Source organism: Opisthocomus hoazin, chromosome 24, assembly GCF_030867145.1.
Source record: "Opisthocomus hoazin isolate bOpiHoa1 chromosome 24, bOpiHoa1.hap1, whole genome shotgun sequence".
In the NCBI taxonomy this organism is placed as follows: Eukaryota; Metazoa; Chordata; class Aves; order Opisthocomiformes; family Opisthocomidae; genus Opisthocomus; species Opisthocomus hoazin.
Window position 1 is genome coordinate 1,465,145 of NC_134437.1, and position 15,100 is coordinate 1,480,244.

At 48.0% G+C, this 15,100-nt stretch overlaps 1 protein-coding gene across 1 annotated transcript; it reads right to left on the reverse strand.

Annotated features, from left to right (window-relative positions):
• Positions 1–2,345: 2,345 nt before the first annotated feature.
• On the reverse strand, positions 2,346–14,900 carry ANKK1 (ankyrin repeat and kinase domain containing 1). The gene is made up of 8 exons (XM_075442389.1): positions 14,208–14,900; positions 7,198–7,492; positions 6,627–6,778; positions 5,633–5,682; positions 5,380–5,535; positions 4,991–5,109; positions 4,156–4,201; positions 2,346–3,779 (listed from the first exon to the last, which is right to left on the reverse strand). Exons 1-8 carry the CDS (start codon positions 14,309–14,311, stop codon positions 2,431–2,433), a joined length of 2,271 nt encoding a protein of 756 aa, XP_075298504.1. The 5' UTR covers positions 14,312–14,900; the 3' UTR covers positions 2,346–2,430.
• Positions 14,901–15,100: the final 200 nt, after the last annotated feature.

Genomic DNA, 15,100 nt, shown 5'->3' on the forward strand with positions numbered 1-15,100 from the left:
CATCCATTTCACCCCCGAAAATGGTTCAACTGAAAAGAACATGAACTATAGCCTTTCATAACGTAATAACGTTAGTTGCTTGCACACAGACAGAAGAAAACCTTTCTGGCATACAAGAAATTTAAGAGGTTTCCTTCAAGATCTGAAGGCGGGTAATTGCAAGGCCACATTGCACAGATACGAATTGTATTCCCACTGTGCAAGGCAGGGTACTGGACGCCCCTGTTCAAGCAGAAGCCAAGCCTGGAAGCCAAAGACTTGTGTACCCTGCAACAGGAGGGGAGAGAAAACTGGGCAACTTCCTGCCTTTGTGGTCCAGAAAAGCACCTTGCTCCTGCATCTGCTGTTCTCCAGAGTGGCGGCTGATCCAGTCTGTCCCGCAGAAAAGCAGCCCGTAGCCTGCCCTCGGGGATGCAGGCTGCTCGCTGTCTCCACCCAGCTTAGAATACTGCCCTTGTGATGAGTTCAACTGGTCAAATGTCAAAAGGAAAATAAATGTAGGAGACGTGACTAAGATTTTTAATAGCACGCACTATCATTACAATCATCCCTCCTGGTCTTTTATTTAGCGTAGTCTAGAGAGCTTCAGTAGGTTAAAGCTAATCTAAGGAAAAGCATGCTATATCAAACAACGAAATATAGTTATGACTCACACATCACAATAGAGCTTAGTTCTCGTAGAGCCTTTTAAACCTGATGTTCTGCTCTGTCCTGATTAAGCAACTGCCAGCTTTTCCTGGACAATAAGCATTTCTCAGACACACAAGTCCCAGAGGAAGCCACTGAACAAAACCTCCCTGTACTAGAGCAATTCCAGTCATTGGCCAGAGCTGAAAAGGAACTCCCTTTCGCATGCTATTCACCCTTATTCACATGAGGTAAAGAACCAGTACAATGTTTCCAAATGGCTAAAGCGCTAAAGACGACACTGGAATCCCAGCAGAGCAAACAAGAACAATTACTGATGTTCAGCTAGAGGAGACAGTCTCCAGCACAGTTCTATTTCTTCTCAGCCCAAGCGCAGCTACTGGAGCTTTAACAGCTGTCTGTTCAGAACTAGTAAGCCTATTTGTCTGCAGCCCACCATTCTCTCACTGTAGGAAGCAGATTACTGTTTGCATTATTGCTTTGGCTTGCTTGCTGGGACCTGCAGTGCGCTGCATGCACAAATCGACTTTTCTATTCCTCCATCTATAAAGGCTAAAAAGCAACACTTCCTAAAGTAGTGGGTCCCAGCTAATAACGTCCATCACTAAAGATGCATCTTCTCCCCTGCAGAGCTGTGGATTATTTGTTTACATTGCAATATTTTTCCAGCTAAGATGACAAAAGAAAGTCATCATCCCAGGCATGTTTTGGAAGTGCTTAGCAAATCATGGTAGTATTGTCACAAGCAGCACAAAAGCGCTACTTACTGTGACAAAAGAATCAAATCCATGAAGACTGTATGTTTTCCAGAGAAGCGATCAAGCTCTAGAACATCATCCTGATGCAGGTCAACAATTCTTTCTCAGCAGAGTCATGACTTAAACCTTGACCTGAAAATAGCCAGCAGAAACTCTTTCGACCAGTCTATGAAACTCCCACAGAACCATTTGGTAGGTAAGACTGGAGGTTTTTGGTAGCCCTCATGGCAGGGAACAGGATTCAGAACTCCCCCCACTTTTTTTTGCTTATCCTTGGCCATCTTTCTAATGACCACCTCAGTGTTTAAAGTCTGAAGTGTGGATGCAGTCAATAAGTACTTTCAATGCTTAGGATAAAAGCTTTTGGCTCCTTTTTCCTGAAGGGATGGAATGGAATTATTCTGGAATTTCTTTTCTCTGCGTTGCATCAATTTAAATACTGTCTACTAGTGATTTTTCTTCCTTCCTTGTTTTATTTTATTCTTGCTATAAAAATGAGATGTCAGAAAATCTGACACATTGCTGTACCATATGCTTAATGTCTACTTCCAGCAGCAGGCGAGAATCTCATGATTCAGTTCCCACCTGTGCGAAGGCCATTTTACACCAATTTGCTCTGTAGGAAAACACGGAATAAAAGCAATAAAATCTGTGGAAGACGTATATATATTGGTTGCTGTGCACAGTTTCAGCATTGCCCATATGAAAAGGGAGTACATATCTCCGTTTCCATCCCTGCACAAGAAGTATTAACACAGGAAAGCATTGCCCAAAGGCAGCATCACCAAGCCAAAACATTCTGCAAGCTTGGTCAGAGTCTGGAAAGTAACCTGTCGGCTTCCTTCTGCAGCTCCATTTTCTTCTACTCTTCTAGTGTTCATGCTTAGAAACTTCCATGTAAAAAATAAAAAAAAAAAAAAAAAAAAAGTATTTTCCTGTAATCGCCATGTGACAAGATACGGTGGTTTAAGGCATGGCACCTGCTATTGGAAAACTCAAGTCATAAATGCCAGACTTGAAGAATCTACAAATCTGTCCTTCCTGGAAGAAATTTGGGTCTTGAAATCTTACCATCATTCACCAGAGTCCTACTCCCTGATTCAATCATTGACAAGTCCTTGCCTTGAAGCAGCGTAATGATGTTTTCTCTCTGATGTCTAATTGCCAGCTGGAGGGCTGTACAGCCGGTGATATCTTCCACATCAAGCAGAGCACCAGCCTTAATCAGGGTCTTTATAATGGCCATATGGCCCTTGAGGACAGCAAGGTGCAAGGGTGTCCAACCCACTTTGTTCTTAGCATTGACATCTGCCTTGTACTCCAGAAGATTGATGACAGTCAAAAAGGAGCCCCGTTGGACTGCAAAATGGAGGGGGGCCCAGTGTGACTTCGCAGCAATGTTGGGATCTGCCCCACATCTCAACAGCTCACAGACTACTGGCTCATGGCTGTAGCGAGTAGCCAGGTGAAGTGGTGTCCAGTCCATGCTTCCTTTGGCATTCAGTTTCGCATGGCTATCTTTCAGCAGATGGATGATTTCAACGTGTCCTTTGAAAGAAGCCAGGTGCAGGGGAGTCCAGCCTTTGTCTGTCCTCAGCTCCACATTGGCTCCATATTTGATGAGTTTCTCACAGATGAGATACTTCCCCCTCACCACAGCCAGGTGCAGGGCGCTGTAATGATTTTGATCCAGGCTGTTGACAGAGGTCCCATTCTTCAGCAAGTAATGGACAACCCTGAACTTGCCCCTCTCCACAGCAACATGAAGTGGGGTTCTGTGGTTCTTCTGCTTTTTCTCCAGGTCCGCACCTTGACTGGCAAGCAGTTTCACCAAGCTGACATGTCCAAAGCAAGCTGCCACATGGAGGGCAGTTTTCCCATCAATCTCCTGGGTGTTGGAGTCAGCCTGGCGAGATAGGAGTACTCGGGCCACATTCTCAAAGTTGTTCTGTGATGCCAAGTGCAGAGGGGTCCATCCATCATGCTCTTGAGCATTTACCTGTGCCTGGTGGTCCAGCAAGAGGCGTACAATTCTGTCATCCCCATTCTGAGCAGCGAAGTGAAGAGGTGTCCAACCATCATCATCAGGCATATTGATGTCTGCATCATGCTCTATCAGAGCTGAGCAGATCTCTGGCGACCTCTTCTGAACAGCCATAATGAGTGGGGTGTAGCCGCAGACTGCCTGGCAGTTCACATTGGCTTTACAGCTCAGGAGAAACTTCACCTTTTCCACATTTCCCTGGATCACCATGAGATGAAGTAATGTGAGGCCATTTTCATGGACCCTACAGATTTCCTCAGATGAGATGTCCTCTGGACTTTCAACCTCACTGCAAGAAGGTGGGATACGAATGTCCTGATTATCAGTTTCTAAAGGCAGGGGAAATACAACAGGAGAAAGTGAGTAAGACCAAGTGAAATAGCTCAGCATGCACAAGATGTGAGGGAGAGCATGTGAATCTTCATAGCATGAAATGAAATAAAAGTCAATTTAGAGATAAGGAATATGAAACGAGGCAAGACCGCTATCTGCAGTCTCTTGGAGAGCAGCGAGACATTTGGCCTCTCCCTCATGGGAGCTGTATCTGCCATTTCCTATATAGCTCATTTTACTTAGCCTAAAAAGTCACCCACACAGGAAACTTTCTTGACCCACAGCCTTACCACTGGAGAGCAAGAAAATAGGCTATTTTTTGTAGGTTTCTCCTTCTTTATTTTTGAATTATAAAGAAAGTCTCCTACTTACCACCACTTCTGGGGTCTCGGGGCAAGATGAACTCTTCTTTGTTGCTCTCATTTTCAGGAAGGGGAAAAGAAAAATCCATGAGACAATGTTGCTTATTTGCATTCTGTAATGTTTGCACAGAGTTGTTCTTTACTACTGCTCTAGAATTTTGTATTATCATTCCAGTGGTTTTTCTCCAACCCTGTTCTTGCATCTCAAACTCAGCAGAGCAAATCATGACGCTAACAGGAATGCGGGAGCCTGAAAATGATCTCTGGATATCAGTGAGATTTTCCTCCTCTTATTCATTTGCTCCCAAATACACATATGTTCTACATCCTTACTGCAGCACATGCCCATGGCAGCATCCCAGCTAGTCATTTTCTTTGCTGCATAGGGAACCCAAACACCCCCACCTCCTTTCTTTTTCTTCTATGAGAGTTGTTTGAACTGGCATGTCCTCCATTTCATGGACCTGGAAAATGGTCGTCTAAGCACACATGCCAGTGCCACGGGCAGAACCCCTGTAATTCTATGTCTGCTTAAGCTTCTTTTAATGACTGAAGCCTACACGATTAAACCCACTTCATCCAAACAGGAAGAAAGAAGGATCTTCCTCTCAGAATGTACACAATTTCGCACACCAAACAGCTTGCTAAATTTATTTGCAAGTTTCCTATCCCCATAAGAGAATTACAGATGTACAGCCTATGCAAACACACTGTGCAAAAGTTGCTGAGGTGCCCTGTTGCCTGATGATAAACAGCAATGAGAGGAAACACATTCTCAAGAACTGGTAAGAACAGGGAAAGGACTCAGTGGAATTTCCCAAGTTGTACTGGGAAGCCTTCCTCACCTGCTGGTTCCCAGAGATGGCAGGCTTGTGGGACATCTTCCTAACAAGGTGCTCATTCTCCGGATCTGTTACAAGGCTTTGTATCAGTGACAGCAGCATGTCTGTTTCTACAGGGATATCTACCAGAGCAAAAAGACTGTTAGCTATGCAGACTACTCAGATGTTCGGAACCCAGTCCATACCCAAGGCTATGGAAGTTTTCCATGTATCTTCCACACAGGGAGGAAGCAAAAAGGGAGAAGGGGAATATGTTGACAGCAAGTGGGCACCAAGCATTTTGAAAGCAATAGGCGATTTAACTGGCAACAAGTTACAGGCAAGCTTATCCCCTACTTGTTAATCCATGCAGCTGACACTTTGCTAATCCATATTGCGATCAGATACTACACCTGTAAAGCTTGGCCTTTGCTTAGGGTCTTGGTCCCAACACCTCTTCATCAAGTCAACCATCTGCTGGCATTCCCCTGGCCAGTCATCGCTGACAGGTTCTAGGCAGGGCCTCTTTCCTGCTGCAACCCTGACTATAACGGCCATCATATTGGCTCCTGGAAAAGAACAACATTCACTGGGCTTTTTCTCTGTGAGAATGGCTGTAATAAACATTTAATAAGTGCAGAGCTTGTAAGAATTGTTCATATTTACCTGCATAAGGTTTCTTCTGCATAAGTACCTCCCAAATGACAACTCCAAAGCTGCAGGCAGTGAGAGATCATGAGCAATCACTCCTATATGTACTCGAACGTAAAATTCACTTATTACTTTCACCTTCTTGAGAAATGGGAAAATTAGGAAAGAAATTCTTCAGTATGGAAGGATTTCATCCCCCGCATGAAAAGGAGAAGATCTTATGAATCACCACATACACCCCTGACACCTCAGCAAAAGGGTTAGTGTAGTGAATGAGTGACTTCGAGCATTTCCTGTGAAAGTCAGGCTCTCGGTGCCTTTTTTCCCACTTTATTCACACTGGATTTTAGAGCCTTTGACCACTGCCAGTTCACGTGGCCATGCAAATCTTCCTTCACTTCTTGTCATGGATTCCTGTGTAGTGCAGTGGCTAAGGAGCTGATGAATTTCCAGAATGTACGTACGTAGATTGTGTAAGTGGGCTGCAATGCACTTTGGCCAAAACAAAAAAAAGTAGAGTTGAAATATTTTCTCCACCTGTTACCAACCAAAATGAAGCCAAAGACTGAAGTGGAGAAGCATTGTTACAGTTGTTTGAAAATCAAAATAAATCTAAGCAGTGACTGCTATGAAAGAGCAGACGCTGTTTGTTCTGTGCTCTAATCTTACTCTTTTCCTGTAATAACTTCCAGCAACCTAACAGGGTGTGATGAAACCTGAGGCAATACAGTCTGCGGCTCCCATGGGGTCAATGCTGCGCAGGGGTGCATTTGGTAAGAGAGATTATTATCCACAGATAATCCCCCTCCCCCTCACTTTCCACCACTGAGGTTGGAGTACCACATGTCACTCCCAGTGTGTTCCCCACCATGTGTCAGCCCCAGTGTGTTCTCTGCAAGGCAGAGAGCCAGAATATAAACAAAATGAGGCAATGTGCCAGTCTCTCTTGCTCTGTGTAAGGGCTAGGTGGCAACCTTGTATGACCTCTGAACAGAAAGGCAGCCCTTACCTGTACACATCATATTTGATTCCTGGGGGCTTGCTGTTCTGAAGAAACATTTCCGGGGGGATGTAGCTCAAAGTGCCTCTCAAAGCAGAACTTTCAATATACTGCATTCGGCTAGACTGCTCCATCCATTTTGATAGCCCAAAGTCCGAGATCTGCAAGCAGAAAAAATGAGAGCCTCTTTTGTAACGCTCACAATCTCACCCCTCCTGACATTAGCTGGGAGATACCTTCATCCTTCACATTCAAAGATATGAGGAGGAGCCTAGCAGCTGAAACTCAGTAAAACCGTGGTGAAGTTGTAGCCTGTGCTTTTCACTGAGTCCAGCAGACCAGCCCTCACTCCTAAGTCGGAGCCTTTAGTTCCCGGTTCTGGCACAGATTGCCTGTATGATCTCTAGAATACCATGTAATTTGTTTACAGCCTGCTTCTTACAAGCCCCACTGGTTAACCTTTCATTGAGTGTTTCTGAAGAATCTAACTTCACTAGGATTCTGGACTCATTTGGCAAAAATAGCCTGTCTCTTATTTGAGAAATAACCTGTCCCTGTAGACACAGCATTAAGGTCATACCTTGACATGCATATTTCCATCTAGGAGAATGTTTCCTGGTTTTAGATCTAAGTGCAGCAAAGGAGGTGTCATGCTATGCAGGAAATTCATGGCCAAGCCCATCTCATGGATAACCCGGAACTTGAGCTGCCATGACATTTTGTGAGTGGGAAGAATTTTCTCCAAGGACCCTCTTGCCATGTATTCCATCACTACCCCAAAAGGGCTGTTGCAGACCCCATAGATAGTGACGATGTGCTGGAATTTGATCTTCTCCATCTTGCTTGCCTCTTCCATTAGACAGTTCATACTGGTCCTGAAAAAATAAAAGGAAACAAATAAAGAAATAAAGTGGAATGAAGAAATGGTATCAGTCAATTCACAGGCTAAGTTACTGTACAGTAGCTCAGTGATATCCGGCCTTTCCAAGCATCTCTGCCTACCCCAGAAAGGTTCATTCCAATTTGCCCTTTGAATTGGTGATAATGCAACCATATCATGATCTTCTGCAGACTAAAATCTAACACGCAAGGTGTTACGATTTTTCAAAATGGGCCAAGGATTGTTTGGGCAAATCCAACCGCTAGGCTCCTGGAGGAAGAGATCAAAACTTCCATCTCAGTCCAACTCTTCGAAGACCTTCAGTGATTGCAGAAAGCCTCGTCCGTGTGTTTGTTTTCACACTGTGGTGAAATTCCCAAGCGGTTCTTCCCTAAAAGCATGATGTCGAGAGCAGGCACTGCTTCATACACCATGTGCCCGCAGGGTAGCCTCAGTTATAGCCTGCACACTGCTTGCAGGCAGCCAGGGTCCAATGATGCACCAACCTGCTGAGCCTGAGTGTATGGAAGCTTGCATGGCCAGAAGGCATGTCTTGGCCATACTTATATCTATGCCTCTGCCTGCAGCTTTCTGCCCATGAGCACGGTGAATCTGGTCCCAGAGGGAGTCTAGACATGTCTGTCTATTGCTGCCAGTTTTGGCAGACCTGTTTTACCAAGTCTTTACATTTCCCAACCTGCTGAACGAGCTGGGGTTCCCAGAGCATGCTGATAGCAGCCAAACGGCAAAGTGCCAAAACTGCATTTAAAAAGCACACCCTGGGAGTGAATCTGAGCTTGCAACAACATTATGCCAGGCCACTAACAGCTCTAAACACAGTTCAGCTAAGCAAATCCTTCTGCCAGACTTCCTCTAGCAGGTTCCCCACAGTAAAATGTTCCTCTGTATTGAGGAATCTCAGGTATTCTCTTTTCCACTGTGGAAGAAAGGCTTAACATAGGAAAACAGTTGCAGCCTGCTGTGTAAAGGGCTGCGGATCGATTCTTCCTCCTCCCAGAATACTGGTGGGCATGGAGAAAGAATTGACTTCTGTCATTTCTGGTTCCCTTCCTGGGACAGAATCACTGGGCACAGGCTCTGCGTGCCACGCTCCGAGGCACCCCATGGGCTGGCGAGAGCTGACCTGCACAGAAGGTTAGGCTGGATCCTGTGGCAGACCAGCATTGTGGGGAGTAACCGAGGGAGTGCGGTTAGCCCAAGAGAAGGCATTTGCACCATTAGCACAGATGCATGAGGAGGTACAGCAAGAAGGTGGGTGTTGGACAAGCAGAGGAAGCCCCAAGAAACGAGGCTTGTAGGGGAGAAAAGCAGGAGCCATGAAGTGATTCCCATAGAAGAATCTGCATGGTTTGGCCCTCTGGGAAATACTGTGACTGCATCTGTGGCTGCATTTTCTTTTTCTGTGGGTTCCCTGTGGTTTTTTTTCTCTACTCAGTCTCAACAGACCTGCAAACTATGAGCCTTTGCAGCTGCCAGAATCTGAGGCGAGAGTCGTCTTCCAGCCACTCTCTTTCCTTCTCTCAGGTGATCCATAGATTCAGTAGCTTTCACTGACACCTGCCCTCCTTGCTTTCATGTGCCCACAGGGATGCCTTCCATCAGGCCACAAAATCCATCTGCTTTCTCCTGACAAGAAAAACCTTTCAAGGTTAATAAACTTGCTGTCAATTCCCCCCATCATTTTGAATGAAGAGGGCGAAGCAGCTGGCTATGCATCAAGAATGTGAGCAGATGGAAGTCACCACACCATTATCTTCATTCATAGCTACTGACGCGACGCATTGCTTGTACAAGCCCACAGACAGGAGCACCAAAGACTTTTAAAAGCTCCTCTGAAACGTTTGCCTCCTTTGCCCCCCTTACCAGACAGCTACGCTGCTATGCTGTTTTCAAACCACTGAGTGGCCTGGGAGCTTTCAGTTTTACGTTTGGGGCTTGTACTTAGTGCTGACAGATACACCAGAGCCATTTGATAACACACATGAGAAGGCTCGTGGCAGATTCATATGCCATGCACTCAGAGATGTTCTCTGTGGGTATGCGTGCATCAGACAAACTGCAAACTAAAGGTCTGCCCCTCCCAAATGTGGAAACCTCCTAAAGCAAGTAGAAACAGCTGTTGAACAATACCCCCAGATGCATACAACTACAGGACCACTACTGGCCCTTCTTACAACCCCCACGAAGAGGAAGGATTTTTGGCACAGCCACAGTGCAGGACAGCACAGCCTTGCTTTGTAATCCAGAACTCACAGAGGTTACTGAGAAGTAGAATATAAGTCAGAGCAGCCTCAAGGCTGTTTGGACACATGCAAGGGGTAGGAAAGCCATTTATAACACTACATTGGAGTGCAAAGTTGTTTTAATGACAAAACACTATAACTTTAGGCTCTGGGAGACCAGTACAGTAACTACTAAAGGCACATGTACCGTAAGATATTTTTCCCAAACTCACACTTTCAGATTTAGTTTTTCAAATCCTGATGATTGCAGAAATATCTAAAAAAAAAAAAATCAATAACACTAGTAGTTGAGATAAACCATGAAAGCTATATGATTAAATTTACTAGAATTCATATAGGCAGAGGTAAAACTGATTAAGCCAACTCATTCATTTTTTCTCCCAAAAGAGAATGAAATACAAACATAACATCCGAAGAGCATAAGCATTACAAATTCCAGAGGACGGTCACTGCTCAAATTGAACCATCTCAACCGTTGTCAGTAACTTGACAAGAAAAGTCATCCGAGCATATGATTTTTAACCAGGCAGGATCCTTCCAACTTGAATGGAATAAAATTTTAGCATAAATAAGTTCATTGACTCCATTGTTTTTTCATCAGGACTGCCTATATTGTATGTGGTATCTGTAGTGGTTGTGATTACCTGGCTTTGTTCTGTCTCCGGACCCCAGGTAGTCGGCAGAGGAGTCTCTGCAGGTGAGAGACAGAGCGAAAAGCAAACTGAAGAGAACATCGAGAGACAAGAGTGCGTCTGGAGGGTAAGGCCAGTAAGAGAGCAAAGAGCTTTGCGAGCCCAGGAAAAACAGCTGGAAATTATCCATCCCTCAGCTTTAAACCTGGTGATCTTCATGACTAATTTAGTTTACTAGATACTCATTAGTCCTAATGGCCAGTGAAAGCTCCAGATAAGTAATGAGGCTGGTTTTATCCACATGACCATGTTTATTCTAAGATGCCTACTTCAGCCTCCAGATTTCAACGACAATTGTTCTTGAATAAGGGTTCCTTCCCCACTTGCACATACAAACCTAAGAAAGACAGAGGGGCAGAACGAAAGATCACAGCATTTTTTCCACTCCCTTTAGGTACCAAAAGCTTGCCTTCCCAGGGAGAAGCAGCCACATGAGTATTTTCTTCAGAGTTTTAGCACAAAATTGCCATAGATGGCTCTAAAGAACAGTTTGAAGTGCTGACCTAGAAGAGACTGCACAGTTACCTCTCCACGCTGGAGTCCTGCAGCAGGTACGGAGAGCATTTCACCGCATAAACTGTTCTCCACCTCTTGTGCTTGACTTGGTATACATGCCCAAAGCCTCCGCTGGCCACCTTAACCCAGTCTTCCTCAAAGTCCTCCTTCTTAAAGACAGTTAAGCTGCCCAGTTGCTGCACTCTCTCCGAAGCCATGGTAGAAGAGGCAGCTTGGCTGTCTGCTTCCTGCTCGGGCGGTATCAGAGAAGAATAAAGGAGCTCTTCCTACTTCTGACTTGCATAGGGAGGTAGGGAGTTACCCAAGATGAGCCACGCTACTTACTGCCAAGAGGTGGATCCTAAGTGTCACTCTTATTTGGTACGCAGGGGAGCTGCACTACTTAATTCCAGGCACTCACGCCAGGCTACTGCGCAGAGCTTGGCCACACTGGGTAAATGTCTACACTTCCATAAGGCTGCCTTTCTGTCTCGCATCAAGCACTGTGTGGGCAAATGCCAAAAGAATACAGGATGAAACATGGTGCAATGCAGCAGTCCTTTGGCAATTACACTGTGCTGAAGATGGGATTCCTCAGCCGGGCCATCAGTACGTGCTGGGTAAAAGCGAGGCAGATGGATACTTGAAGGGAAGGAAGGCCTTACACAGCGAGAAATCCACAGGGCTCCTGTGCAGCATCGCGTATGTGAGCTGGATGAAGAAGAGAAGTAGAAAACACTCAAGAAAGACAAAAGCCAGAGAAGACCCCACAACTAGCATGTGGTGAATGTAGCGCATGAACCTGAGAAAACGCCGAGAAATACAGCAAACATGGTGAGTCAGAGTGGTTACCTCAGGAATAAAATATGCTGTCAAATACCTGCAAGGGGCATTTGAAGAAACCGGACAATACTGAAGAGCTGGTCTGAGCAGTTTAATCATTACCATCTGAGCACTAGTAACAGCATGAGTGCTTTTGGTTGCTTTATGCCTTGACTCCCCAGCTGTAAAAAGGGTTTAATGACACTCATTTGGGTCTTGCGCACTTATGTCTTTAATGACTTAGCACAGGGACTATCGCTGTAGCTAAGTCAGTGACAAATACAACATGGCACTGCTTTCCTTAGCGCTGCTGCAATACAGATAACAATTAGTATTTCTGAAGGGTAATTGTCACCGAGTCTTGACCTGGAACTTTTAGCTACCTATCAGATGTGAAGAAATTCTTGGAGGAAGCCTGATCCTGGTGGAAGCGGAAGCTACTTCTCCGTTGCATTTGACACAAGCTGCTCTGGCAATGGCCCATCACTCACAACTGCAAGGCTTTAGGGACAGTGCGAAAAGGAAAAAATCCAGTCAGACTCTGCAGCCTCTTAGGGGGAACAAAAAGCATTGGAGTCTGACATGCAAGTGTTGCTGTCTCCCTGCCACTCCCGAAGAGCTGCCCACCAAGCCTGCTGCTTCTGGCACAGGTACCACCCCGGCCACCTCCACACCCACTTGCCAGCACTAACCTGCCAACATAACTTCAGAGCTGAGCAAGATGGGGCTGTCTTCTCTTCTGTTCAGGCACAGGCAGGACTACCCCTTCCTGAAACGCTGAAGTTTTAATACAGAAAGTTCAAGAGAAGGGGAGGGAGTGGAGGAAAACACTCCATGGCTGCAGAGTGACAGCTGATGCAGCTTCACTTTTTCCACACAGCTTCCAGGTGTGCTGCATTTCTTGGCAATTAGCTCAGGCACCTTCTAGGGCCTGTCTCAACTTCCAGGGCATTAAAATACAGGGTTAAGAAGCAAGGCAGTTGTGCCAATTATCTACACCTGTGTTGACAACAGCAACTTACATTTCTTGAAATGAACCTTTCCTGCTTTTGCACCAGACTGGGGAGCAATTTTACCCCCGTCCACTCCAAAGACCCCTTAACTGTGGAAGGGGTGCTCAAACTCACGGGTCCACAATTGTAACACCTTCTTTTGAATTTCCTGAGGCACAAGCTTGCGGTGCGTCTCTGAAGCAAATGGGAACACTGTGGTTATCGATAGCCCTCCTCAGCCTCAAGATGGAGAAGGATGGAGGCTGAGATGGTCAGGGAGAGCTGGGGCCTTGGCCACTCTCAGAAACCCAGCCCCAATTTGCTCTGCACACCGGTCCCACTGCACAACACATGCAACCACAACTCAGCCCCTCACAGCTCACATATCCAGCCCCTTGCCTTTAACTAGTGTCCTGTCAGCTACAGCTCAGGCCAAAGGTGAACCCACACCAATCGTTCCTACAGCAGCACCACCCTACCACCGAACTCGCCTCTGGAAACCGCCACCTGCTCTCCCTGGGATCGCCCTTGCAACCAGCCAGCACCAACAAACACAGCAAAAATACCAGCAGTTGGTTAAGGCTAAAAATCCCATGCGTGGTGCAATTTCGCTGACATCAGTCAAAGCACAGTTGGGCAGGAAAGTAGCGAAACGGGGAACACGCAGTTGGAGCAAGCATTTTATTGAGTACCCCCAGCTCTGCGCGGCTGGGAAATGGGCAGCAACAGAAGCTGTTTCAGGACAGAGAGGAGAGATGCATTCTTCCAGAGGCTGAGCTCCACCGGCTTCCTCCCCCGCGCAGGTGCTGAAAGAGAAGCCTTCAGAACAGAGGAAACCACCTCAAAACCCCTGCTCTCGGGTACTCGTCCCCCAGCCTGCGCACAGCCTCAAAGGGCGCTTTGGCAGTCTGCAGAGGCCTTCCACTCCCCACAGCGGGGGCAGCAGCCTCGAGGTACAAACCGCAGGTGTGTGACAACTTTGGCAAGTTGTGTCATCTTCACGCAGAATCGGAGCAGCTCCCAAACGTCTCGGGACCTGCGGTGAGCCAAGTACCTGCTCCAGAGGCACAGGAAACATCCCCAAAGGGCCAGGGATGCTTTAAGTGACCGCAGCCCCGCAGGCAGGGAGGTCCCCTTCCCGGGACTGCCTTTCTCTCACCCCTTCCTCAGCCCGCTGCTGCTCCTCCTCTTGCTGGCGCTTGCCTCGCGGTTCCTTCCACGGACGACGGATGCCCCTTCTTTCTCCTCCGCCAGCAGCTGCGGCGAAGGCAGGAGGACGCCGGCAGGACCGCGGAGCCCCCGCTCCGCCGCCTGGAGGAGAGAGGGACGCCGGGCCGGCCCCCGGAGGGAGCTCTCCAACGCACCACCCGGCCCCGGCCGCCCTAGCCTCCCCCCCCCCCCCCCCCCCCCCCCGGGAAAAAACCTCGCCGATCGGCTTTTCTCACAGAATTGGTGCTCCCCCGGGCGCCGCCGCTGCCTCCTGCGGGGCTCCAGCCGGTGCTGGAGCTGGGCTCCGAGGCAGGCACCCTGGGCAAATCAAGCTGGGCATGCAAAGCAGCAGCAAAAGAGCCTGCACACCCCGGCTTACAGGGGGGGCTCCAGCCGCTGCCTGGACTGCAAAGCGCCCGGGACTCCAGGCCACTGGCCCGACTTACGGGACAGCCCTGGGCCCAAAGGCCCGCGCAGGCTCCTTCTCTCTGCTTCAGGGGCACCCTGACCTGCACTCCGCTAACGGGGCGGTCACCCCACACTGGCTGCCAGCTGAGCACTACCACGAGTGCTGGGTACTTTCTGCCCTGGAGGCAGGTGAATTGGCAGTGGTGGCTGGGACTTTGCCAAGGGCTTTTCCCTGGAGGTTTTGGGGGCTTGGGCAGAAGAACTTCCTGAGGTGGGTTCCTGACCACTTGGGAGAAGCTGCCGCTTCAACGCGGAGCAGCTGGCTGGGAAGTGGCTGGTGTTTGGGGCCTGCAAGTGGTGCCTCCCACCCTAAATCTGCTGCGCTGCCCTGCCCAGCCCTGCTGTGCCGTGCCCTCACCCTCTCTCACTCTGCCCTCTGCCCCAGGAGCCGCTTCAGGAAGGCAGGGAGGCTGGGGGGAAGGGGCCCGTTCTGGGCACCGGGGACGTGCCTGCAAATGGGGTGCAGGGCCCGGGTCCTGCCTGGGCAGCGTTGGTACTGGGAAGCCCCTGTATTGCCAGAAGCAGGGCTGGGGCCTCTGCTCTAAGCGTCCAGGCTGCCGGGCAGCACACGGTGAGAAAAGCGGGTCTAAGATGGCTGAGGGGGGCGGAGGGGGGAAGGACGGCCGGGGGCCAGGGACCGCTGCGGGGAGGTCCCTCCGGG

Excerpts from the sequence above, each read along its gene's own strand:
- ANKK1 (XM_075442389.1), bottom strand. The coding sequence starts at position 14,311 with ATGCCCAGCTTGATTTGCCCAGGGTGCCTGCCTCGGAGCCCAGCTCCA. Across the intron at positions 6,779-7,197 it reads ATGGAAATATGCATGTCAAG|ATCTCGGACTTTGGGCTATC; the intron begins GTATGACCTTAA and ends TTCTGCTTGCAG. Across the intron at positions 5,536-5,632 it reads GCAGAAGAAACCTTATGCAG|GAGCCAATATGATGGCCGTT; the intron begins GTAAATATGAAC and ends GTTCTTTTCCAG.